Source organism: Perca fluviatilis, chromosome 15 (genome assembly GCF_010015445.1).
Source record: "Perca fluviatilis chromosome 15, GENO_Pfluv_1.0, whole genome shotgun sequence".
In the NCBI taxonomy this organism is placed as follows: Eukaryota; Metazoa; Chordata; class Actinopteri; order Perciformes; family Percidae; genus Perca; species Perca fluviatilis.
The window spans coordinates 792,354-819,661 of NC_053126.1; the positions used below are offsets into that span (position 1 = coordinate 792,354).

The following is a 27,308-nucleotide window of genomic DNA, read 5'->3' on the forward strand; positions in this document are numbered from 1 at the left end:
GAGCTAATTCTTCCTGATTCCTCCACAGAGTGGACCAGGAGAGCTCAGAGGGTCCCAGTGGTCAGTCTGCCCAGCAGCATCAAACACACCTGGACTCCATATTTATGGTCTGTACATGTACAACAACTACTTTTACATCTATTCTGTTCACAATCCTCTCCATGCTGCCCTTTTTAGACCAGTGGATTGTCTGTCCAACATGGATCTGATGTTTGCTTCTATCATTTCAGTTTGATTTGTAATTCATATAATCTTCTGTTCCAGCTGCTGGAGGAGGAGATCGGGACTTTTGTGAAAAACGAGCTGAAGAAGATCCAGAAGGTTCTGAGTCCAGATTACCCAGAATGCTTAGAGAGTCAGAGGGAGGATGAGGAGGTGTTGGACGGTGAGGATGAAGAGGAGAGGAGGAGCAGCAGAGAGGCATTTCTGAAGATCACAATGCACTTCCTGAGGAGAATGAAGCAGAAGGAGCTGGCTGACCATCTGCAGAGCAGTAAGAGGATTTCTCTAAAGCTTTAACATGCTGGATAAATAGGACGTTTACTAATGTCTCAAGAGATGGATCCAAATATAGTTATATACTCATTCGCTGAGAAATGTTGAAATATGTTCTTTGACTAATTGATCTTCTTTGTTGTGTGTTCATTCAGAAAGTCCTGCTGCAGTTGGTAAACGTAAACTCAAATCTAAGCTGCAGAAGAAGTTCCAGTGTGTGTTTGAGGGGATTGCTAAAGCAGGAAACCCAACTGTTCTGAATCAGATGTTCACAGAGATCTACATCACAGAGGAAGGGCCTGTAGAGGTCAATAATGAACATGAGGTCAGACAGATTGAAACAGCATCCTGGAAACCAGACAAACCAGAAACAAGAATCAGACAAGAAGACATCTTTAAAACCCCACCTGGAAGAGATGAACCAATCAGAACAGTGATGACAAAGGGAGTGGCTGGCATCGGGAAAACAGTCTTAACACAGAAGTTCACTCTGGACTGGGCTGAAGGCAAAGCCAACCAGGACATCCAGTTCACATTTCCATTCACTTTCAGAGAGCTGAATGTGCTGAAAGAAAGAAAGTACAGCTTGGTGGAACTTGTTGATCGCTTCTTTAGTGAAACCAAAGAAGCAGGAATCTGCAGGTTTGAAGAGGTTGTGTTCATCTTTGACGGTCTGGATGAGTGTCGACTTCCTCTGGACTTCCTCAACACTGAGATCCTGACTGATGTTACAAAGTCCACCTCAGTGGGTGTGCTGCTGACAAACCTCATCAGGGGCAAACTGCTTCCCTCTGCTCGCCTCTGGATAACCACACGACCTGCAGCAGCCAATCAGATCCCTCCTGAATGTGTTGACATGGTGACAGAGGTCAGAGGGTTCACTGACCCACAGAAGGAGGAGTACTTCAGGAAGAGATTCAGAGATGAGGATCAGGCCAGCAGAATCATCTCCCACATCAAGACATCACGAAGCCTCCACATCATGTGTCACATCCCAGTCTTCTGCTGGATCACTGCTACAGTTCTGGAGGACATGTCGAAGACCAGAGAGGGAGGAGAGCTGCCCAAGACCCTGACTGAGATGTACATCCACTTCCTGGTGGTTCAGTCCAAAGTGAAGAACATCAAATATTATGGAGGAGCTGAGATGGATCCACACTGGAATAAAAAGAGCAGGAAGATGATCAAGTCTCTGGGAAAACTCGCATTTGAGCAGCTGCAGAAAGGCAACCTGATCTTCTATGAATCAGACCTGATAGAGTGTGGCATCGATATCAGAGCAGCCTCAGTGTACTCAGGAGTGTTCACACAGATCTTTAAAGAGGAGAGAGGACTGTACCAGGATAAGTTGTTCTGCTTCATCCATTTGAGTGTTCAGGAGTTTCTGGCTGCTCTTCATGTCCATCTGACATTCATCATCTCTGGAGTCAACCTGCTGGCAGAAGAACAAACATCCTCCCGTCAACTTACAAAATTACGTTTCTACAAGAGTGCTGTGGCCAAGGCCTTACGGAGTCCAAATGGACACCTGGACTTGTTCCTCCGCTTCCTCCTGGGTCTTTCACTGCAGACCAATCAGAGGCTCCTACAAGGTCTGCTGACACAGACAGGAAGTAGCTCAAAGACCAAGAAAACAGTTAACTACATCAAGAAGAAGATCAGTGAACATCTGTCCGCAGAGAGAAGCATCCATCTGTTCCACTGTCTGAATGAACTGCATGATCGTTCTCTAGTGGAGGAGATCCAACAGTCCTTGAGTTCAGGAAGTCTCTCCACAGATAAGCTGTCTCCTGCTCAGTGGTCAGCTCTGGTCTTCATCTTAATGTCATCAGAGAAAGATCTGGACATGTTTGACCTGAAGAAATACTCTGCTTCAGAGGAGGCTCTTCTGAGGCTGCTGCCTGTGGTCAAAGCCTCCAACAAAGCTCTGTACGTGCACACACAACTATCCAGATTAAATGGAGTTAATATTCATTCAGAAAAAATAAACATTGTTTGTAATTGTTTTCTCATGTGTTTCTGATTCCTCTTCAGACTGAGTGGCTGTAACCTGTCAGAGAGAAGCTGTGAAGCTCTGTCCTCAGTTCTCAGCTCCCAGTCCTCTAGTCTGAGAGAGCTGGACCTGAGTAACAACAACCTACAGGATTCAGGAGTGAAGCACCTGTCGGCTGGACTGAAGAGTCCACACTGCAGACTGGAAACTCTCAAGTTAGTGTTCAGTTATTCTGAGATGTTATTTTCTTTGTATTTTAATTATTTTTAGAATGACTAAAAAAGATTGTGAATGAGGTTTAGAAGTCTGAAAGAGCTGACTCAGAATTATGATTTGATATTTAAGGGGACAAGTATTTGGACAACAGGCTGCATCTGTTTTTTTGTGTCTGCATGTATGAGTTAGGCAGAGGTGGAAAGACTACTAGAATATTGTTCTCAAGTGAAAGCACTGTTACTTTAATGAAGATATTTTACTCATTTAAAAATACAATTGTACAAATTTAAATTCAAACTAGAAAATGCATTTCCTGCAGAAAATGCGTGGGAATGCTGAACAGCTGAATTGCTAAAGCTAACTGGATAAATAGCTTAAATCCATAAGAAGAAGTTGAAGTAGTGAGAGTAGTAGAAAAAGTGGAAATCACTGTAAGTATTTTAAGTATGAATTTTATTAAAAATTTAAAAGTTGACGCTAAACTGAACTGTTGGCTTTAAACGTTGAAAAATGAGAAAATATGTAGAACATTGTGAGGCCTGAGTATTTTTCCTAACTGATAATGACTCACATTTGCGGAAATATGAAACAAATTGTATGAAAAATCTTAAAGCCCAAATGCATTGCACCGCACTGCTGAATAATCTGGAAATTGTCAGAGATGGAAGCTAAACTGCATTACCTTAAAAAGGTAAGAGCTGAAATACATTTCTAGAAAAGCTGGAAGTTAAACTGTAATACTGTCAAAAGTGGAAGTTCAAATAAATTGACTAGAAAAGGCTGAAAGAAGAAATACTTTATCAGACATATACACTGCATAGAACGAAAAAGCATCAGTCTAGCTGAGATGAGATGTGAAATATATTGCCTGAAAAGAAGGGGGCTGAACAACTTTGCATTGAAAACGAAAATTGAAATGCAATTATGACAAGGATGTTGAAAAAATTGTTTGATTCGTATTAAAGGGGTGATAGAATGCAAAACCGATTTTACCCTGTCATAGTTGAATGAGGACAGTTCGGTGGGTAAATAGGACATACATAGAAGCTCAAAGTCCCACTGACACCCCTTTACTATGAAAATCTCATATTTTGAAACTGCTGCTGAAAACGGGCGAATCCCAACAAAGCTGGAAGTTGACGTCAACCTCCCAAAAACCGGAATCTTTGTCAGCCCATGGGTGTATTAAGAGAACGGTCACACCCCAACATTTACATGTTACACAACTGACCTGAGATCAGGTAGTTTTCTGAATCTAGCTAGGTCACGCAGATCTCTGCTATTCCATTACAAAATTCACTTCTGAAACTTTTTTATGCGAGAAATCAACCATATAAAGCTCAAATATGGGCTCCAAAATGGATGGTTGAATTTTTTCCGACTGTGTGTCGGAGTTTAGTGCCGTTTGTGTGCTGCCTGTTGTAAGGGTGCCTGCCTTGCAAACCGCCAGTCAGGAGCTTGTGCCGCAATCTTTACCCACCCAACGCGCGTTCCAGTTAATCTTATAATGGGTATGTGTGTTGAGTTATTTAAAGAAACAATCGGGGAAATAAAGCCTCTTGTCCGGCGAATCTCATTGATAGAGCCGCGGTGAGATGGAGTCCATCAATGAGAGCTAGCCTCCTCATACTCTGACATTCACAAAAAATCCATTCATGAAATCCGAAATCGGACAAGTGTTAGCTAAGCTTTGTAAGACCTTGAGGAACCTGTAATATTCATGCCGTGACGAAATTCAAACTGTAAATATAATTTAGTTATGGCGATTGTGTAGCTAGCTAGCTGCGGCTATTTCCCCATTGTAATGAATGGGACATATGCAAGCAGCTGCTGGTCCTACAAAGACGCCTGCGCGTTCATAAAATGCCTTAAAATCAAATCGGACACAACGGTTAGCTTTATAAGACATTGGGGAATGATGTTATATAAGTAGGCGTGCGAAATTCAAATAAAATTCCGTAAATATATTAGAGTTATGCGCGGCGGCGCTGAGCCGGGTACGCAGTATCCACAAAGGGTGACTTTGCCCTGGGTATGGAGGCCCAACAGGCTGCCGCTTTCGCTCGACTGTGTGGTGGAGCTCCTAAGATCCGCACATCTTGCCCACCAAATTTGCAATTAGCCATACATTTTTGTAAACGGCCCATATTTCAGCTTTATGTAGTTGATTTCTCGCTAAAAAGTCTCAGAAGTGAATTTGGTAATGAAACATTGCAGTGTCTGGAATATGAGATTCTGTCGCTTCTCTAATGTATGTGTATTGGGGATTCGCTCAACCAATCAGTGGCGTCTCTAATGTCTGCTTATGGCAAGTCGCTCAACCAATCAGCGCGCAGCTCATCTAAATATTCATGACCATACCATATTTGCAAGAAAAGCTCTTGTTACAAATAGGGCCAAAACACAGGGATGCATAAGGGCCAATAAAATATCAACCAGGCCATTTTCAGCCCAACCAATGTTACATACCCCATTAGGAGACCATAAGGAACAGTGTGAAATACCCTATATAATCATTCTATCACCCCTTTAAGGCATCAAAGAGAGGGAGAGAGGGAGAGACAAAGAGAGAGAAAGAGAATGAAAGAGAGAGAGAGGGAGAGGGAGAGGGAAAGAGAGAGAGAGAGAGAGGGATAGAGGGGGAGAGATGGAGGGAGAAGGAGGGATGGAGAGAGGAGAGAGAGAGAAAAGGGGAGAGAGAGAGAGAGAGAGAGAGGCAGAGGGAAAGAGAGAGAGGGAATGAAAGAGAGATAGCGAAAGAGAGGGGGGAGGGAGACACAGACAGATAATGAGGGAGACAGACAGACAGACAGACAGACAGACAGACAGACCAGAGGACAGAGACCATAACAGACAGACAAAGACCAGAGGACAGAGACCAGAGGACAGAGACCAGGACAGACATACAGAGTCCAGGACAGACAGACAGAGACCAGAGGACAGAGACCAGGACAGACAGACAGAGACCAGTGGACAGAGACCAGTGGACAGAGACCAGAGGACAGAGACCAGAGGACAGAGACCAGGACAGAGACCAGAGGACAGAGACCAGAGGACAGAGACCAGGACAGACAGACAGAGACCAGAGGACAGAGACCAGGGGACAGAGACCAGACAGACAGAGACCAGAGGACAGAGACCAGGACAGACAGACACAGACCAGTGGACAGAGACCAGTGGACAGAGACCAGAGGACAGAGACCAGAGGACAGAGACCAGGACAGACAGACAGAGACCAGAGGACAGAGACCAGGGGACAGAGACCAGACAGACAGAGACCAGGACAGAGACCAGACAGACAGAGACCAGAGGACACAGACCAGAGGACACAGACCAGACAGACAGACAGACAGACAGACAGAGACCAGAGGACAGAGACCAGGACAGAGACCAGAGACCAGAGGACAGAGACCAGAGGACAGAGACCAGACAGACAGACAGAGACCAGAGGACAGAGACCAGAGGACAGAGACCAGGACAGAGAGAAGAGGACAGAGACCAGATAGACAGAGACCAGAGGACAGAGACCAGGACAGACAGACAGACAGACAGACAGACAGACAGACAGACCAGAACAAGAGAACAGAACAGAGAAGACAGACAGACAGAAGTGGAAGGACAAATCTATACCCTAATGTTCATATTACTGCCTGTAGTATCTGGGTGTGTCTGTGAAAGTGTTGTCATGGTAACAAATGGCCAGTTAATGTTTATAAACAGCCTTTGAAGTTTAATCAGTTTAACGAGCGTGTACACCTGCTGAATCTGTCAGCTGGGCAACATGCAGCTCAGAGACCCTGACAGCAAGCTCTCAAATAAAGGCTCGGACTGCCGAAACGATAACTCCTATCAGTCAAATGACGTCATCCTGAGCACCACAAGGCCTTTGTGAACGTATCGGTATAAAATTGATGTTGATAAACTTAGAAATGTGGGCATATCAGCGATTTAAAAAAGTAGTTTGTTCTGCGTTTTGCTTGGAAATGTGAAAGATGTTAAACAGGAGAGTGAATGGAGGGAGTTTTGTTACTCTTGTCGTTTGGAAGCTCAACCAGCCAAAAGTAAAAGGTGTATCACAACACTGAGCAGATTGTCTGAAACATAAAAGAAACAAGAAGAAAAATAAAGAAAATGGCCGACACGAATAACAAGAACAGCATTCCCACTAATAAAAAGTAGGTCATTATAAATGTACTCTGAGTGAACATTACTGCGTTACATTTTAAAAGGTGAACAACATCATCAAGATGACCCCTAATGTTAACTATGCTGAGGTATATTAATGTTAAGCAAAATGTGATCCTTATTTGGATTACATTGGTGTGCAATAAATAAAGTCAAATCAAATGTTAAAAGAAATATTCAGACGCATTGTTTTTTTCAGTATTATAAAGTTGAGGTTACGTCTCTCACCCATAAGGACCCATTAAGATTCTAGTCATTTAAACTTTCTGTTTCAATATGACATGTTTTGATGGATCTAAAAAAAGATTTTGATGTCAAAGTTCAGAAGTAAAGTTATAATGTTGAGATATGTTGTAAAACCGCAAATTAAAAGACAAATCTGTGAAACTAAGCAAAAAGACAAGCTGATGAATGAGGAAATAAATTACTCTAAATGCCCATTGTGACATACAGTCATGTCACATTACAGATCCCTGACACTACAGGGGGTTATTTAAAAGAAAAGCTCAGAAATGTGTTCTATGTGGTCTATTTAGTCTGTGTTATGCCCCCCATCATTTTCCTTTAAGGGGGAATAGGTCTGGGTTCTTATGGGTTAAATCTGATGTCTTCCTTATTAAAACAAACATTTGTAATTGTTTTCTTATGTATTGCTGATTCCTCTTCAGGTTGAGTGACTGTAACCTGTCAGAGAGAAGCTGTGAAACTCTGTCCTCAGTTCTCAGCTCCCAGTCCTCTAGTCTGAGAGAGCTAGACCTGAGTAACAACGAGCTGCAGGATTCAGGAGTGAAGCACCTGTCGGCTGGACTGAAGAGTCCAGACTGCAGACTGGAAACTCTCAGGTTAGTGTTCAGTTATTTGAAAACCATTACCCTCTGAGCTGTTATTTTCTTTATATATTAGTTAGTAACTGGACTGACTACAGGCCAACCTTTCAGAGAGAAGATGTCAAGCTCTGTCCTCAGTTCTCAGCTTCCAGTCCTCTAGTCCTCTAGTGACTCAGGAGTGTGTCAACAGTGTATTGTCTTGGGTCACGGTATTTTGCTAAACATCTTTGGTTCAATGAAGATAGAATCAGCAGTGCTCTATATCATTCATTTATTCTTAATTTATATCTTAATAGACACACTAACTGAATGACTCTACATGAACAAACCTTTCATGGTAAGACACATAACCCCACCCCCAGGTAATCAGTTCATTGAGAATGGATGTGTTGGTCGCATGACGTCACTGTGGAGGTGCGATGGTTTCAAGCACCTAATAGTTGGAACAAGGCACATAAACTGGACTTGGATATACAGTTAGGTTCATATGTGTATATACTGTACAGTGACACCATTTTGTTAATTTTTCCTTATTTTATTTATTTTATTTCATTTATTTTTATTTCGAACAAAACTAAAAAATACATATACGCATACAGTATTTCCCCATATATACATATACACACAAATACACATACACACACATATACACACATATACATACATATACACACATACACACACACACATATATATATATATATATATATATACACACACACACACATACATATACATACATACATACCTATACATAAAATATGTAAATAATAATAATAATAATAATAATAATAATAAAAAGTGTGTAGCAACACACAAAGGAAAAAGAACAATATCCATACAGTGTTTACAAATAATATAAAAAATACTATTACAATTTCTAATTTCAAAACTTTGTCCGAAAAGGATCAGGATGAAGCCGAAACTTGTAATGTCTCCTACCCCTCATTCACTTTAACTTGTTTTTCATATCATATATTTTTACAACAGGATAACCAATATACACAACAATACATCTCTAATTTTTCACGATCCAAATCTTTTGTTTATTTATTTACATTTAAGGTAAGTCAACAACCCATTTCCATAATCCATCACCATAACAATCCGTACACTAACCCACCTTCACTAGCCTGACAAGCCAGACCCACATCAAGATGTTGGGTCTGGGAACTCACCATTGACGGGGCTCAATTCGAGGGGGCAGGATAAACGGTTGTCTTTCAAATTCCCTCTGCACCAATAGGATAGCGCTACAACCAGGCAGAGCAATGAAGAAGGTAGCAGAGCTAGTTGATAGATTAAACTTTTGCCGTATCCGGCAAATCTCCGAACACATCTTCCTTTTTTAAGAATGATTTCTGTGCCGTAACCGTTCTTTGTTCTTTTCTCAAAGAAAAGCTTAACTCCAAGTCTTCTAGAAGACCACTGTTCCCAGCAGCAGCAACCATAAGCCCGCCCACCGACTCTATACATGATGTGATTGGCTTGACCAAAATTTGGTTTTTCCAGCTCGCAAGCCAACGGAGAGTGCCTAGACTGACCCTGGCTGCAAAATAAATTTGCTGCCGCTAGGGTGCGTGTAGATTCCTAGGCTACACCTTCACAATCATCGCTCTTCCTCTTCATATCCTTTTAATAAAGTGTTTTTAAACTTTATTATATTTGTACAATGTTTAAGCACCTGGTCTAACCCATTCCACAAATTCACCCCACCGATCGTGATGCACATACTTTTTAGAGTTGTTCTTATTTTGAGTTTTTTAAAGTTTATTTGTTCTCTCAGGTTATACCCACCCTGTCTTTCCATAAACATGTTTTGTAAATTTCCTGGAAGTAAATTATTTTTTGCTTTGAATATGATTTGTTGCGTCTTTTAAATTTAACCAGATCAATGAATTTCAGAATATGTGACTTGAAGAATAAAGGACTTGTATGCTCTAGGTATCCGACATTATTTATGATTCTGATTACTCTCTTTTGTAATGTGCATAACGACTGTAGGTTGGTTTTGTATGCATTTCCCCAGATTTCCACACAGTAACTTAGATATGGTTGTATGAGGGTATTATACAGAGTATGTAATGATATATTGTCTAAAATATGTCTTGATTTATTTATTATTGCTATGGTCTTTGCTAGTTTTGCTTTGACATGGTTTATATGAGGTTTCCAGCAGATTTTGTGGTCTAAAATCACACCAAGGAATTTATTTTCATATATTCTTTCAATTCTTATGTTATCGATTTTTAATTCTACTTGAGGGTTAATTTTATGTTTTCCAAATAACATTATCTTTGTTTTGCTATATTTAATGACAGTTTATTTACATCAAACCACTGTTTTAATTTGGCAATTTCATTTAAATACATTTTAAATGAACTAATGATTATGTGCTGAAAGTGATGTTGATGATGTTGAATGGACTATGCAGGAATTATGGTCGGATCCCATATTTTAGGGGACCAATGTGTTTGGTCAACAGGCTGTGCATCTGTTTATATGGGAAACAGATCTGCCTGAACCAACACTATGCTCCATTAGTGTTGCTGACAGTCATTTTAAACAGTGCACAGATGTATACAACTAACATGAAACAAATTTTTAGAGTTCTGACACGTGTGTGTGTGTGTGTGTGTGTGTGTGTGTGTGTGTGTGTGTGTGTGTGTGTGTGTGTGTGTGTGTGTGTGTAGTCTGTCAGGCTGTCTGGTCTCAGAAGAAGACTGTACTTCTCTGGCCTCAGCTCTGCGCTCCAACCCCTCCCATCTGAGAGTGTTGGACTTGAGCTACAATCATCCAGGAGACTCAGGAGTGAAGCTGCTGTCAGCTGGACTTAAGGATCCAAACTGGAGATTGGACACTCTCAGGTATGGACAGACAACATCAGCTCTCACACTGTTTCTCTGTCACTAACTAATGAGCTCTGGTTCATGTTTAATGGAGGATCTGAGTGAAGGTGTATGAAGTTGATTCTGACTTTGTTTCTTCCTGCAGGACGGACCATGGTGGACTGCAGTGGTTGAGACCTGGTCTGAGGAAGTGTGAGTGTGTTTAAAGTTTGATTCATGAGATCTCTGCTGCATGTTACACTAGATTTTTACATTTTCTTGACTGAAGTACGATGACGATCAGTTAGGATCTGTTTTCTGTCAGTGTGGCTGGAAAGATGTTAGAACTCAATCAATCAATCAATTTAAAATCCACAAACACAACAAACTGAGCAAAGTGATCCAACAGAAAAAATTAATATATCTCATTAACAGTCTAGCCAACAGAAAGCTAAATTAGTTTCTTTTGATTGTCACTAAACTGGAGGAAGTTTAATTAACTGGATTTGCTGATTCTTGGTATGAACATTAGCTTTGGTACATTGGTCAAAATGCATTTGACAGGACCCCAGTATCAGTTTACTGCACTTTATTGTGTTAGGTTGAAGGCACAGCAAAGCACAGAGCACTTATTCACTTCAGACTAAATCTGTGAACCTGAGGCTCTGCAAACAGAAATAAAAGCACAAAGTTATTGCATACAAAATACAATCCAACAATAAGTATGCTTCACATTCTTAGGATACTATTATACATATTCATAACGGAACAAATTAACTAAGTTACTCAATTTACCTTAATATCAAAGTAAAGTGCTCAAAATACCTTAATATCAAAGTATTATACATTTATAAATGCTGCCATCATAAACCAAACACATCCACTAATACTTTAACACAATAGGAAGCCGTTATGGCAGTGATATTATTCTACAGAGGCTTAATTAATTAAATTAATTTCCATTGCCTATACAGCCCCGTTACATTGGTAAACACTAGGGGCCTTATCTTGCACTCAGCGCAATTGCCTTTGTACACCGACGCATGTATCATTCCTATTTTGCACCCAACACACAGCGGACTTTTCCCTCCACAGACGCACGTCGGTAAATTAGGGATTGTATTTGCGCTCCCGGGGGCAGTTCAGCGAAAAGAGGAGGCGTGTTCAGGCGCAAACGTTACGTAGTCCTATTTTGCAGTTTCAGAAAACAATTCCGCCACTGACCAGGAAAAACCTGGTCTAAAGTCAGTGGCGCTAGTCTAAAGTCAGTAGCGCGTTATTCAGATGCTATTTTAGGGGCGCATGCTTGGCCATAATGTAGCGTGTGCACAACGCGCATACACTTCTCTCATCTACAGCAGTTCCCATTTTTGAAAACCATACATAATTACAAAGAAAAATATTACTGAAAATGCGCTTCAGGTGTTTGGATAGGTCAGGAGGCACTTTACAGTACAGTCCTCAAAAAGTCCCAGCATTCTTTGTGGCTTGTTGTGTTTTACACAACATTTCCATGAATCATGGATGTGTTGATGACATAAATGAGGAAATATTAGAGGACTTAAGGAGACGTGATGTTGAACTACGGTGGGATTGGACACTCCGGCGGAATCTGGTGAATCTGGAGTAATGCGCGATGCGCTCCTGGTGGAGCGGGTGGACGGAGATAGAGTGGGGGGAGGAGGAAGGGGCACAACAGGTGCAGGTGGTGCGTTTGGAGGCCCATGCTCCATGGCTGCAGCAATCCTCTCCAGACTTGATTAGATGCGCCCGAGAGGCCGCAGCAACATCGCCACCCGGCTAAGACGGATCCCGGACAGCTCCCGCTTGCATGCGCCAGGCAAATCCGCCGTCATAATAGCAATCCGCCACGGAACAATACGCCTGCTCTTAAAGGGAATGTGAGATGACGCTCTGATTGGTTATTTTCACGTTACGCCCAAACCACACCTAGCTACTTCAGACCAACCCATTTAAGATTTGCGTCGGGCGCAAGAGTCATTTATCCCGCCGGTATAATAGGAACAGCGCCCGAGATCCGCCCACAAAGCTACTTGCGTTTGGCGTTTCACACTTGCGTTTCAGATCGTTAAAATAGGGCCCTAGGAGTGTGATGAGACACCCAGCTCACGAGACGTGAACTGCCACTGAATATTCTACATAGAGGCTTACATTGGAAAACACCACCCTCTAGTGGAGGAAATGTAAATTAAATTGACACTGTTGAATAGCACTATCACTTTCCCAAACTGACTTTGAGGTGGATTTACCTTCCAGTTCCTCCCTGAATGGAGACCTGGGACAAGATGTACGACACATACGCACAAATACTTTCACACATAAACTGGTATTTCTATAAACAGAAGGTGTGCATGTCACACTGACTTTAGACCAGCGTACACATGGTTTTAGAGCCAGCTGCAGGTGATCAGGTGGAAATGGAAAACAGGCTGAGAGACAGAATCTTAATAATAAAACATTTTTTGTTGTGATTGTGTGTTTTCAGTCTACACAGCTGTACATCTGTAAATCACCATCAGATGTATTTATAAACTGAATGAATTGTTATAACTGGATTGTTGAAGTCAAAGTTTGTTAAACATTCAGATGAATATGAAATGAAAGTTTAAATGATTTTCTTTCAGTAATTGTCAGTAAAGTTGTTAATAAATCAACAGATGATAACCTGCAGCTGTATTATGTTTTGTTTTCTCCATCAGATGTCTGTGAACTGGAACTGGACACAAACACAGTAAACCGAAAACTCAAACTGTCTGACAACAACAGGAAGGTAACACATGTGGAGGAGGATCAGTCATATCCTGATTATCCAGAGAGGTTTGACTCCTGTCCTCAGCTGCTGTGTAAAAATGGTCTGACTGGTCGCTGTTACTGGGAGGTCAAGATGAGAGGAGTGGTTTATATATCATTGAGTTACAGAGGAATCAGCAGGAGAGGAGACAGTAAAGACTGTGTGTTTGGAGGGAATGATCAGTCCTGGAGTCTGAGGTGCTATGGTGTTGGTTACTCTGTCTGGCACAATAACAGAAGAACAGACCTCACTCCCTCCTCTGTCTCTGGTAGAGTAGCAGTGTATGTGGACTGTCCTGCTGGCTCTCTGTCCTTCTACACAGTCTCCTCTGACTCACTGATCCACCTCTACACCTTCAACACCACATTCACTCAACCTCTTTATCCTGGGTTTATGGTCTGGTCACCTGGTTCCTCTGTGTCTCTGTGTCCTCTGCAGGACTGAGAGTCTCTCCTGTGGAGAGAAACACTGACTGAAGATCAGCTGCTGAAATCAAAGTTCAGTCTGTTCACCATCACAAACACTACAGACCAAACATGAATAATTTGTGCCAATAAATCACGTGTCAATTTAAACATTTGAGCCCATCTATCTCTATGCTCCTTTTCACACCGAATCCAAAACATTCACTTGTTTAGTCTTCCACAACTGTTTAGGTTTCTGCAGATTTCGGATGCCGATTAAAAATAAGCCAACCAATAAAAGGACTTTATTTTAATGCAATCAATAGATTCTCTCAGACATCAATCTATGTTCATGCTGTCATACAACAATGTGGGTGTCGATCCATTAGATCTCGCAGCATAGTGTCCTCTTTCAAAGAGGACACTATGCTGCGAGATCTAATCTTTATTTTGTCTGTCAAAGAGGCTCTTTGACAGACAAAATAAAGATTATAAAGACAACATCTGGGGAAGTAGAGCAGTTGAACTCAGGGGCGTCAGACTGGGGGTAAAACCAATACTGATTACCATGGCCCAAGGGGAGAGAGGGCCCTTGAAAAGTCTGGAATATATTTTATTTTACCTGGATATTTTCATTTCCTATTTCAATTTAATATTTAAATAAAAGTTAGTGTATTGGCTGAATAACTTAGTTGATTGACTGGCTAAATTTTGTATACAAAAATGACTATCTAAGGTCTCACCCACCCCTTGCTAATGCACCAAATGGTTTAGTCCATCTGCACGCATTTTGTTTGTTAGTTCAGTTGAGCATCTGGTGGAGCGCAAACTTCTGCTGTAGAAATGTCTTTCTCAAAGAAAGCCAAATCAGACTACCAAAAAAGAAAGGAAAGACAGGAGAAGGAGAGAAAACAGAATGAGGTGAAACAATTGGTAACTGACTTCTTTTCAAAGAGAGGTGAGCACAAACTAAAAAGCGAAATCCATGGTGCTAAACTGCTTGAATATCTCCGCGACCGTTATTGCTAAAAACGGACTGAGACAACCCATTGAAAGAGCAGAACATACACTTTAAAATGATAATTTGGTTATACATGTAATCTGAGCTAAAGGCTAAATAAATAAACTACAATAACAATACTGTTTGCATACAACACACCATTGTAATAGCCTAATTTAAAGTACAGTACAGCATAAAAAAGAACACTAGCCAAAATCCCTTGATAAAAAACATTTAAAAGCTTTGTGCTGATGTTGAATGATCTAAGTTTTCTCAAAAAGAACAATCTCGACTGAGCCTTCTTCATTAGGACATTGGTATTCTCCTTCCAGTTTAATTTTTCATCCAGATGTACACCTAAAAATTTATATGACTGCACAATTTCAATCAACTGGCCATTAATTGTAACTGGAAGGACCTTCTCTTTTTTCTTTCTAAAATCAATAACAAGTTCTTTGGTCTTTCCTACATTCAGTTTCATAATGTTTGACTCACACCAGGTGTAAAAAGACTGCACCTCCCTTCTGTAGGCAAGATCATCACCCTGGTTAAGTAGACCCACTAAAGCAGTGTCATCCGAGAATGTTTATACCCAACAAGATGGCTGACTATGCCTGTAGTCAGCAGTATAAAGTGAAAATAAAAAGGGGGATAAAACTGTGCCCTGAGGTGCTCCAGTATTAGTTAGAATAGTATCAGAATGTTTGTTACCAATCCTAACAAACTGTGGTCGTGCTAAAAGGTCATCTAAAATCCAGGCAATAGTTGTATTATGCAATTTAAAATCGATTAATTTACTAGCTAAAATATGTGGCTGTATAGTATTAAAGGCACTCGAAAAGTCAAAAAACATGATCCTAACGGAACTGGCAGTAGTTTCAAGATGACTGTAAATATTGTGAACCATATATAATAGTGCATCATCTACCCCCACACCCTTCCTATATGCAAATTGCAAAGGATCCTGAAAGGCAGACACCTGCCTAGTCAGATGATCTAGTACAACCCTCTCGAAACACTTCATAATGTGCGAGGTTAGAGCTATAGGCCTCAGATTTGAAAGACTGTTAGACACCTTAGCTTTTTTGGGAATAGGGACCAGACACGATGTTTTCCACATAACCGGGATTTTAGCAGAAGACAGAGACAAAGAAAACAGTTAGTGGAGAACGGAGCACAGCTGGTCAGCACACACTTTTAGGGTACATGGATGAACACCATCAGGGCCTGCTGCCTTATTTGGTTTAATATGCCTTAACTGCTGACACACCTCTTCAGTGTTTAGAATAATAGCTGGACTACAGTCTTCCGAGCTGCTCTGCCTAAGATTAAAAAGAACATTCTCATGAAGTGAAGAAAAGTCTGATTCTTCAAACCTTGCGAAAAAAGTATTTGCATAATTAGACTGTACACCCAAATTACATAAACTGGGTTTACTGGACCCATATCCAGTAATAGACTTCATACCATTTGTTACGTCCCTAATCCGTCCAGGGGTCAGAGGACGTAAACATAAACCATTCCATAGTCCTCTTGTGTTGCTACAGGACATGTTTCCTTCAGCCTTTTCCTTATACTTTAATTTACCCTGTCTGATAATTACTTTCAATTCTCTTTGAGCATTTTTAATTCTATCTTTGTCACCACTATAAAAAGCAGCTTTCTTCTTATTTATTGCAATCTTAACTTCTCTGGTTACCCATGGTTTGTTATTGGGAAAGATTTTGATTGATTTACAAGGAATTATAGACTCAACACAATAATTAATATAACAAGTCACTTTGTCAGAAATACTATCCGGATCATTATCACCATCAAAGAACACAGTCCAGTCTGTGCATTCAAAGCACCCCCTTAGTGTTTCACACGCGTCGTCTGACCAGATGCGCACAGTCTTTGATGTTATCGGCTGTTTCCGTATCACCGGAGTATATTTAGACATCAAGATTATCAAGTTATGGTCCGATTTACCCAGCGGAGGAAGCACATTAGAAACATAGCCATCCTTAACGTTCGTATAAAACAAGTCAATAGTTTTGTCACCCCTCGTAGGACACGTCACCATCTGTTTAAGAGACGGCAGAGTGGTGGAGAGAGAGCAGTGATTAAAATCCCTGTTTATGATAACCAGCGCATCTGGAGAGGAGCGCTGTAAATCATGCGTGATTCTCGAAATAGTCTCAGTGGCACATTTCCCATTACCCGATGGGGGAATATACACCACCATGACAATGACATGGGAAAACTCCCTGGGTAAGTAGTAAGGTCGACAACTTACTGCAATGAGCTCAATGTTCGGGTTGCAAACTCTCTCTTTTACCGTAACATGTTTGGCGTGACACCACTGGTCGTTCACGTACAAGCAAACACGGGTAAGAAGCAAGGTGGAGGTGTTTGGTGATCTCTGTCCGCCCTATGAAGTACAAAACCATCCATCTCCACATGAGAGTCAGGTATCCTGTCGGACAGCCACGTCTCAGAAAAACAGAGTAGGCGGGTCTGCTGGAACATACGATCAAACTTCATACAAGCCGTTAGCTCGTCCGCCTTGTTGACAAGGGAGCGGACATTCCCCATAATGACTGAAGGTAGATCAGGTTTAAATCCCCGCTGACGGTTTCGTACCTGAACACCTCCTCTGCTGCCCCTCTTCCTTCCTTTGGCCCTGGTCTTGATATCTGTCAGATCAGCATCATGATTCAGTAATCCTGGTACAGAAACATGCAGTTGAAGGAGGTCATGCCGGCTGTACATGAGAGGCAGGCCAGGCTCTCTCCTCACCTGGAATGTTGTTTGTACGGCTTTCCAAACAATCAATGTCCACAGCCACAGAAGGCAAACAACGGTACGATTGTTGAATAAAATCATAATTATGTCATCAGGGATCAGTCACGTTAATAATCCAGAATTAAAAGACTTCCAAAGAGTCACAAAAACACATAAAACACGGACGTTCCGAGTTCTGACACAGTGGTAGCAGAGTCGCCAGCAAGGGGGCGGCGCCTCAATGCTGTGCAATGCTGTTAGGATAGCCCAATCAATGTAGCCTTCATAGAGAAAGATGATAGAGAACATCTGATTGAGGATGATGGGAGTGAAGACAGCAGGGAGCATGAGTGTTGCTCTGAGCACAGTGTGGAAATGAGAGATGAGGAACTGGAAAGTAGGCAGAGCAGTGCAGACCAGTTTTTGCCAGAGGATCCAGGACTATGGCCAGATAAATTAACAGATGATCAGAGAGACACCATAGTACGCAGGGTGGCAAGCAAAGGTCCAGAGAAAACAAACAAAATGTAGTAGTAACCACAGTAAAGTAAGCATTACAGTTAATAGTTATTACCCTATAAACATCTAGGCCTACAGATTCATGTGTACAGAGGCCCGATTCTTTTTTTTCTTTTTTTGGGGGGGGGGGGGGGGGTGTTGAGGAACATGGGGGCCCATCAGGACTGCCTATGCATAGGGCCCAGGGTCTGGTGCTACGCCCCTGGTTAAACTGTTTGTCTGCACTTTATGAATTACTTTTTACTTGTAGTTCACTTAGTTTTGTGGTACTTTGTTTTATAAAGTATGTATTATCTTGTATGTTTTTATGTGAAGCACATTATGATTATATCTTTAAATAAAGCTATGCTGAATTAATCAGAAAGCAGCAATGATTCATAAGAAAAACTTCAATTCATGTTTAACAATTTTTTTGTAATTCATCCTTCCTCTTTATAGGTTTGTAAAAACACTATAGTGTATGTTGCCATGTTTTGCTGGCTGTACTCTGCATTTTGCTTGATTGAAGATGGGGGTCTAAGTGCTGCATTGTGTACCATGTGTTGTGTATTGGGTTTGTGGTGTTATGCCCCTGGTGGCCAGGGTGAGCATATCAATTCAATTCAATTCAATTCAATTTTATTTATAGTATCAAATCATAACATAAGTTATCTCGAGACACTTTACAGATAGAGTAGGTCTAGACCACACTCTATAATTTACAAAGCCCCAACAATTCCAACAATTCCAGTAATTCCCTCAAGAGCAAGCAGTGCGACAGTGGCGAGGAAAAACTCCCTCTTGGGAAGAAACCTCGGACAGACCCAGGCTCTTGGTAGGCGGTGTCTGACGAGCGGTTGGGGGTGTGATGAACAGTGGCGATAGTAGTCACATTAATAATGGAACAGTGACTGGATGTGCGGAGAAGCTGCAGGGTTCAGCAGGACGCAGCATGACATTGCAGGGCATCGCTGAGCTCAGCAGGGAGTGCAGCAGGACCACGGCGACAGCTGCAACCAGGATCTTGGTGCCAACGTTCTCCAAGGAAATACGCTGGGGGAAAAAAGCATAAGGACTCCGGGGAGTAAACTCCCCAGAAGCTAGGATTAGTAACAAGCATTTCTGGGACGGGCTGCACACAAATAGTAATAGTAATAGTAACAGTAATAGAAAGGGAGAGGAGAGAGCAGCTCAGTGTGTCAAAGGAAGGAAGTCCCCCGGCAGTCTAGAACTATAACAGCGTAACTATAATATATCTATAATAATATATCATGCTCTCACCTATACACACTTGCAAGCTATAATCATCTGATGTTCCCTTTGTGTCACTACACCCTGAGGAAGGCTCAAGCCGACACGCGTTGGTGTATTTTTTATGTCTTGGCCTATTTAATAAAGGCTTTTTATCACTTTTGCTACCAACCTTGAGTGCCTGGATTTTTTATGACTTTCTTGGTCATAATTATTCCTTTTTGTCATGTTTAACAATGTTTACACATGCCTGTAAGTCCAGCAACATTATACTGCTAGATGTATAATTGAGTTTTGTGGGGGGAGATGGAACTAAACATGTTTCAGTGTTTATCTCGCATCATTCAGGACCGTAATGGGAGAAGAAGATATTCATCTTGACCTGACAAGCGGTCGATACGTCCTGGCTGCTGCCCGGTGTCCTGTCCTGGAAATGTCTCTGGAGAAAAAGAACATTGTTCACGGAGGCGAGCTGAAGGAGAGCTGCACCAAGCTAGCCACAGTTAGCCACACTGGCTGGACAGGAAACAGGGAAGTTACCTTCAAAATAAAAGAGCAACACGAAAGGTGAGTAAGGTTTATAAATACTCACCATGGACAGGGCCATCCAAACCCAGTTTACTATGCAAGAGTTTGGTACAGATACATTTCCATGACATGAATTCAAGTGGAATTAAATTAATAAGTTTGGACTAAATTAGCAAAGAAACAAATTAACCTTATTGATGGTTCTGATGATCATTGGTTTCTTATGGTAGAAAATTACAATAAATCATGTTAAACACTATAACAAATATGTTGATGAACCTGTTTTAAAATCACTGATTAAAATAAATAAGGTAAATAAATAATAAAAATTGCTGATTCATTTTCTGTGTATATTAAAAAACAGCTGCCTGCTGAAATAGAACTTCACCCGTCGTGAAGACGCAGCAATACCTTCTTTATTTCACCAAATCCACTCGTCTGTGTAAAGATACAAACACAATTCAGATTTATATTTAACGTATGTAATGTGTTACGGGGGTGCAGTCTTATTTCAGCAGTCTCTGCCAATGTCAAAATATATCTGCACCCCCCTAACTCAGGATTATAAAGTCTAACAATGAGCCAATTACTTTTACTTACATGTCATGACCTCTACTAAAATTCCTGAAAAGATTCTCATCGTCAGCTTTTGCAATTCTGAGTTTTTCACATAACGAACGTCAAATATATATCTGGATTATTTTTATTGACAAGTATGTTTGCACAGACGAGTGGATTTGGTGGAAAGAAATGTATTTCTCCGGCTCTGTGTCCCTGCTGGCTGTGTATGTTAGGTTGTAGTACTAAAACATGTTGCAACCTGTGTTGGTGAATAGTAGTTTTACTTAGAATTTTCTGACAGGAAGTGTGTTTTATTCTCAGTGGCTTGACAGTGATGGTGAGAGGAGAGCGGTGGTGACTCTGCACATCGGGGCTTAAATGAAAGAGGATGCATGGAGATCTCAGACAGCTGGCAGGATTATTCATCCCCTTCTTCCACAGAGTGTCCTGTCTGCAGTCAGGTGAGTCCAACTGTGGATAGTGATGATAATGTTTTGTCATTCAATGACAGATAAAAGACAAATCAGACACAGAAGGAGACAAATGGTTTGATATTTGATTTTATATTAATATAAGAAGTGATCTTTGATGGAGATAGAGAACATGTGTCTCCAGATGTGTGTGTGTGTCTGTATCACACACACACACATCTGAAGCTGGAGCTCCAGAGGTGGTCACACAGATTTAAAGTCCTTGTTCAAGGACCAAACTGTGGAGGAGCTGAAGCAGAACATGTCATCTGTATGTTCAACAGTCTGAGCAATGTCCTGCACTAATGCAGCTCTGAATATCTGTTCCTTTGGAGGACGCTGATGCTAATTAATCTCTGTCAACACTGATTCCATCTCAAATCTATTCAGTTTAATATTATATATGACAAAGAAAAATCCTCACAGTTTGAGGACCTGGAATCAGAGAATATTTGGGATTTATTTAAACAATAAAATAACTTTATTTGTATAGCACCTTTTAAAAACAATAGTTTACAAAGTGCTTTGACAGAAGAAACAAAAGCACATACACATCAATACACATGTGTATTGATGGTGTGTATGTACACACCATTGTAATATTAAAACAGAAGATGGGGCAGCTTTAAAGGACAGAAAAACGTTACAATTCAATAAACAAAATGAAATTAGCAGGCGATAGGGTCGCTTATTAATCGATGTCTGTCCCACACTACATCTATGTTCTGTAAGGTTTTCTTCTAAACAAAATTAACATTCAGAAACTTCACGGGAGAAAGGAGGAGACCACACATCTTTTTTATAAACCTCCATAGAAAATGAAAGACTTAAATTCTGGTTTCTATGGGGAAAACAAAACTACTGTCTCCAAACTTAGAGAGTAAAACCTGGTTTTATATTCCACTGACATGACAAATAAATGTGATACCATAACCATGTTGGAATAACATAATGTTGCATTATTTTCAGCCCATTCTCCCAGGTACATCCACTATGCAGTTAACGAAGTGATTTAAACAAGTGAATCACTTTTTAGAATAGTTGATTCCTCCAGTACATGCTGACTCTCCGTCTGCCTCCTCCTCCTTCAGGGAGCTTCCTCCTGAGCCAGCGGCATCATGGGAGATTCCACCTCCTCCCTCGTTGACGAGGCCGAGGGTGATGATGAGCCCCTCCCCAACCCCCCGTGAGGTGTGCACGAATTTTGAAGTAATGTATTTCAATGGGAAGCATATTTTGTGATTAAAGAACAATTACGTTAGCGAGTAGTATGAGCTGGTGTGTGTATATGTGTATATATATATATTTTTTTTTTTTTCTTGAGAGGTGGTCCTCATTTGCATAAAGTAGCCTGTATTCAACTTTATGCAAATGAAGAGCAAATATTTGACACCAAAAAGCATCAAACCACTTGCCAGCATACAGAGCATCTACCGGTATATGTGGGGTTGGAACATCATTAAATATGACACACCCAGTTTTTGTTTTTTCTGGCTCCGCTAGTGGTCCAACCAGTCAGAATGCATACTTTCATAGTGAAGTGAGGACACACACACACACAGACACACATTGATGAATGATAAGAAACGGCATCACTTTACTTTGTCTGTTGGAAGTTGAAGCTCCTTCTCTACACAGACCTGCTGAGGACAGAAGAGAGCTGCACACTGATGAAGTTCATGGCTGAAAGTTCAGTAAGTGGAGCTGTGATTGTTTGAAATTACGTCTTTGATTGTTGTGGTTGGAGAAATGGTTGAATTGATGGTGAACGTGTGATTGTTGAAAGACAGACACTTCGGGCAAAACTGTGTTTTAGAACTATAGATTTTTGACTATTTATCTTCCACAACATGTCGGACGACAACATTTTTAAACATGTTTCCTCGTGTGCTTCAAGTCTTCGTTGTAAAAACAACTCAAGTCCAAATTAAATGTTGACTTCAGTCAGTGGTGGAACGAAGGAAAACCAGTTTACAGAAGGGAGGGAGGAAAACTGGAAAACTATTACAGATATCCATTATTTAATTTGACTATCTAAAATATGGAACTTTTTGGTGAAGACTTCCAACTTTCAGACAGGTTGCTCACGTCACATCTACGTCTTCAAGCTCAGTTGGAGGCTGCTCAGTAACGCTCAGCCAGCACCGGGAAAGAGACTTCACTGGTCTCCGTGGAAAACAATGGTGTCACATTGTCCATTTATTTTACTGTCTATGGTGTTTATAGTTGAGTCTGATCTGGGGTCTGTCAGGACTCTTATTGATGTGGAAGGGAAGGTAGCAGGCGGGCGAGCACTAGGACTCAGCAGGGATCACTTTATAGGGTCAGAATGTAAAATCATCTCTTCTGACGTCTTGTTAAAGTCAAGTTTTTCAATCTATAGATGTTGTGCTATTTATCTTCCATAACATGTCTTCTTTCAGACTATTAGAAAGAAAACATTTATTTTATTTCACTTTGTCTGTCTTTAGATTTCTCCACAGCCACTATCTGTAGAAGAATGTTTTAGATTTTACTGTAATTTAATGGGAACTTGTTTTTAACATGATCTTCTTTACGTTGCACATTAATCAGCAGGTTTTAGTCTAGCTTTTCTTAATTCTACTATCTGAGACACTTTTCTGTTCTACTTTTCTCTTCAGGTTCGCTTTTCTGTGTTAAAGAGGAGCTGAGCAGGAGAGACGACATTTTAAAATGTTTCCTCGTGAGCTTTGAGTCTTCGCTGGAAAAACAACTCACGTCCAAATTAAAGTCTAAAGGTGTGTTGACTTTAGTCAGTGGTGGAACGAAGGAAAACCAGTTTACAGAAGGGAGGGAGAGGAAGATGAGGGAGGAGAGAGGGAGGGGAGGAGAGAGGTAGGACAGATGGGAGAGGGAGCAGAGAAAGAGAAGAAGGAGAGAGAGAGGGGAGGGGAAGATGAGGGGTGAGGAGAGAAGAGAGGGAGAAGGGACGAAGGAGAGAGGGAGGAAAAGAAGGAGGAGGGATGGGAGAGGAAACCAGTTCACAGAAAGGAGGGAAGTTAAGATGAGGAGAGAGATAAGGAAGAAAAGAGAGGAGGAAAAGCGTATCAGACAGAAGGAGTAGAATAGTTGGAGGGAGGACCTCCAGTGGTCCCAGTGAGTAACTCCACCTCCTCCAGCTGATTTCTGCAGCTTCTCTGGTTTCTTCTTTTGAATCATCCAATAGTCCAATAGAACCAGCCTACAGCTCCGTACTTTATAATAACAAAATGACATGCAGTGATTGTTTCACATTAAAAGACATAATTAATGCAGAATAAGATGGAATATAAAAATGGAGATGAAGTAATATTTCCACCGTGTTGTCCACATTTATAGAGCCAGCATGAAAACAACATGGTGAGAACACACAGGGTGAAGTATACAGATGTGCTTTCTGAGTCCATCTTTAGAACAGTGTAATTTTACCAGCAGACTCATGTCAGTAATATAGTTACGTAGCTGTGTCAGGGCAGTTGGATTTTCTGAGCACCGCGGCTGTCTTTTCCTAAGTTCTTTTTAGTTCTCCTTCACATCTTTCCTTGACTTCATGACTTTTAACATTGGGGTTAAGATTAAGTGGTTAGGAAAGGACATAGGAGGTCATTTGTTTTGACTTTCGACACACAAAGTGACATCCAGCTCTGATTTCCATGAAGCAGTAGAATCCTCCAAACAGCTCCATGAGGCCATCTAGTGGACCGATAGAAGTAGAGCAGCTGATGGCAACTTCCTCTGCTCTGATTCATTCTCACCACTGACCAATGAGAACCAGCAGCATCTTCTCTGTCCAATAACAAACCACTATTGATCCATGTGTTGATCAGTTCTCCGTGTTGAGTGAATGAAATGTGATAAAGTGGTGAGAAAAGGCCCTCAATAGTTCCCAGAGTTCAGTCATGTTTTCTAACTGCTTCTTTAGTCTGAGCAACAGTCCAACAAGCCAAAAGGATTCAACTGACACTGGTATGACACAGAGAGAAGCAGCCAATCAGAGGACCAGCTGCTGATATTTAGCTTTTTTCCAGGAGAAATTATGTGAGGGATGAATGAGTGATGATGTGCTGATGAATGATGCTGCTCTCAGTGTTTCCTCTCCAGATGAAGGTGTGGACTCTGCTATGAGTCAGTGTGAGGACAGAGAGGAGGGAGCCCCTCCCTCTAAAGCCACTCTGGGTGGGGAACATGGCAGCCAGACCAAAGCTCAGAGGTGAGAGGACCATCTCTAACTGTCCACCAATCAGATCACATCCATAATGTCAGTAATAAATAGTTATTTATTATCTCTAACTAACTATCTCTGGTAATAAATCTCAGGGCTGAGATTAAACACAATCTAAGTGTGGAGACAGCAGCATGTCCAGAATTATTATAATTAAATACATTTTTCATATTGTATTCAAACATTTTAAATTATATATTATTTAAGTATTTTATTCAGAGAGAATTACCTTTAGCTTTAATGAATTTCTTTCTATCAGGATCCATCAGAGACCCGACTCTCCTGAACCTGAACCCAGCTGTGGGTCCATGAAGAGTGACCGGTCTATCACTCCTCCTTTAGACTTCAAAGATGGACACCACTCTGTTGATCAAAGGTGAGCAGAAGTTAAATGTTAAATTACATTTCATTCAAGTTATTTATTTTGCAATTAAAACTGCACACTTGTCTACTGCAAATATAATCTATATTTTAACTTAACTGCAATATATACTGCTTCACTGTGATCATGCATTTGACAATAAATAACTTGAAACCTAAATATATAGGAGGGGGAGGAGAGGAGGGAGTGGGGAGGAGAGAGAACGAGGGAGTAGAGAAGTAGGAGAGAGAGAGAGAGAGGGAGGGGAAGATGAGGGGGGAAGAGAGAAGAGAGGGGGACGAGGGAGAGAGGGAGGAAAAGAAGGAGGAGGGATGGGAGAGGAAAACCAGTTCACAGAAAGGAGGGAGGGGAAGGTGAGGATGGAGGACAGAGAGAGTTAAGGAAGAAAAGAGGAGGAAAAGCAGGTCAGACAGGAGTAGAATAGTTGGATGGAGGACCTTCAGTGGTCACAGTGAATAACGTGTAATAATGATGTGCTGATGAATGATGCTGCTCTCAGTGTTTCCTCTCCAGATGAAGGTGTGGACTCTGCTATGAGTCAGTGTGAGGACAGAGAGGAGGGAGCCCCTCCCTCTAAAGCCACTCTGTGTGGGGAACATGACAGCCAGACCAAAGCTCAGAGGTGAGAGGACCATCTCTAACTGTCCACCAATCAGATCACTCCACCATCATTATTCACACTCAAAGATCTGTGTGTGTTGTGTTTCAGCCCAGAGAAGCAGCACAGACCTGGACCTGGACCTGGAATCAGACCTGGACCTGGACCTGAACCTGAACCCAGCTGTGTGTCCATTAAGAGTGACCGGTCTATGACTCCTGTTTTAGACTTGAAAAATGGACGCCACTCTGTTGATCAAAGGTGAGCAGAAGTTAAATTACAGTTGATTCAAGTTATTTATTTTGCAGTTACTGTATACCTGTCTACTACAAATATATATTTTAACTTAACTGCAATATATACTTCTTCACTGTCATCGTTGTGCATTTGACGATAAATAACTTGAAACCTAAATATAGGAAAAGGACTCTCAGTTGAAACTCACTGCTTTGAGACAACATATATTCCACTTTTTATTAGATTAGATTCAATTTTATTGTCATAACACAGACTACCGGTACTGAGACAACTAAATGTAGTAAGCCACTAAATTTGGTGGCCAAAGTATATTTTTGGCCCAAAATGCAAACTTATGTAAAAACAATACAGAAAATGCAATTCTCTAGCTCTCTGACTCAAGTCAGGCAGCAGTACCATAGCGTGTTTTGTTTATATCGGAGCTGACATTAACTAATGTCAATGTAAACACAAATACAGTGGCTTGCATAAGTTTACACACCCATGCTAAAGTTGACTAAAAAGAGGATGAAAAACCCATCTTGTGGAAATTGATCTTAATGCCTTAATTAAAAAAATGAGGAGAAATCCAACCTTTAAGGACACCAATTTTCTTTGTGAATGAATAATGTATCGTAAATAAATAAATGTTCTTCCTTAAAATACAGGAGCCATAACACAGTACACCCCTATGTTAAATTCCCATAGAGGCAGGCAGATTTTTATTTTTAAAGGCCAGTTATTTCATGGATCCAAAATACTATGCATCCTGATAAAGTTCCCTTGGCCTTTGGAATTACCTAGAGATTGGCATGGGGTACTTTCCATAAAATCATCTCTCAATGCAAATCAAACCAGCTATTAGGCTAACTGACATAAAACTATGGTATGGTGAAGGGTATGTAATGATGTGGGGCTATTTTAATTCCAAAGGCTTACTTACTTACTTACTTACTTATGCCCCCTGTATTTTAAGGAAGAACATGTATTTATTTACGATACATTATTCATTCACAAAGAAAATTGGTGTCCTTA

At 41.0% G+C, this 27,308-nt stretch overlaps 3 protein-coding genes across 3 annotated transcripts in view; all 3 read left to right on the plus strand.

The window, feature by feature from the left end:
• The window catches only part of LOC120573940 (NLR family CARD domain-containing protein 3-like), a 45,979-nt gene extending 32,048 nt beyond the window's left edge, over nt 1-13,931 (plus strand). Inside the window, exon 11 of the mRNA XM_039823855.1 lies at nt 13,826-13,931. The gene's annotated coding sequence lies outside the window, so the exon portion shown is untranslated. The remainder of the gene's footprint in view (nt 1-13,825) is intronic.
• Nucleotides 1-27,308, plus strand: part of LOC120573937 (NACHT, LRR and PYD domains-containing protein 12-like) — an 86,732-nt gene that overhangs the window by 4,700 nt on the left and 54,724 nt on the right. Inside the window, 4 exon segments of the mRNA XM_039823851.1 lie at nt 24,922-25,044; nt 25,316-25,432; nt 25,938-26,060; nt 26,148-26,297. Coding sequence (XP_039679785.1) covers nt 24,922-25,044; nt 25,316-25,432; nt 25,938-26,060; nt 26,148-26,297 — 513 coding nt within the window.
• On the plus strand, nt 81-13,931 carry LOC120573939 (NLR family CARD domain-containing protein 3-like). Its single transcript, XM_039823854.1, has 7 exons — nt 81-107; nt 265-493; nt 651-2,424; nt 2,530-2,703; nt 10,410-10,583; nt 10,711-10,757; nt 13,265-13,931. The coding sequence occupies exons 1-7, from the start codon at nt 105-107 to the stop codon at nt 13,798-13,800; spliced, it is 2,937 nt and encodes a 978-aa protein (XP_039679788.1). The 5' UTR covers nt 81-104; the 3' UTR covers nt 13,801-13,931.

Bases quoted from the DNA above. Each gene is read 5' to 3' on its own strand.
- LOC120573939 (XM_039823854.1), top strand. The intron at 494-650 runs GTAAGAGGATTT...GTGTTCATTCAG, and splicing joins GGCTGACCATCTGCAGAGCA to AAAGTCCTGCTGCAGTTGGT. The intron at 2,425-2,529 runs GTACGTGCACAC...ATTCCTCTTCAG, and splicing joins AAAGCCTCCAACAAAGCTCT to ACTGAGTGGCTGTAACCTGT.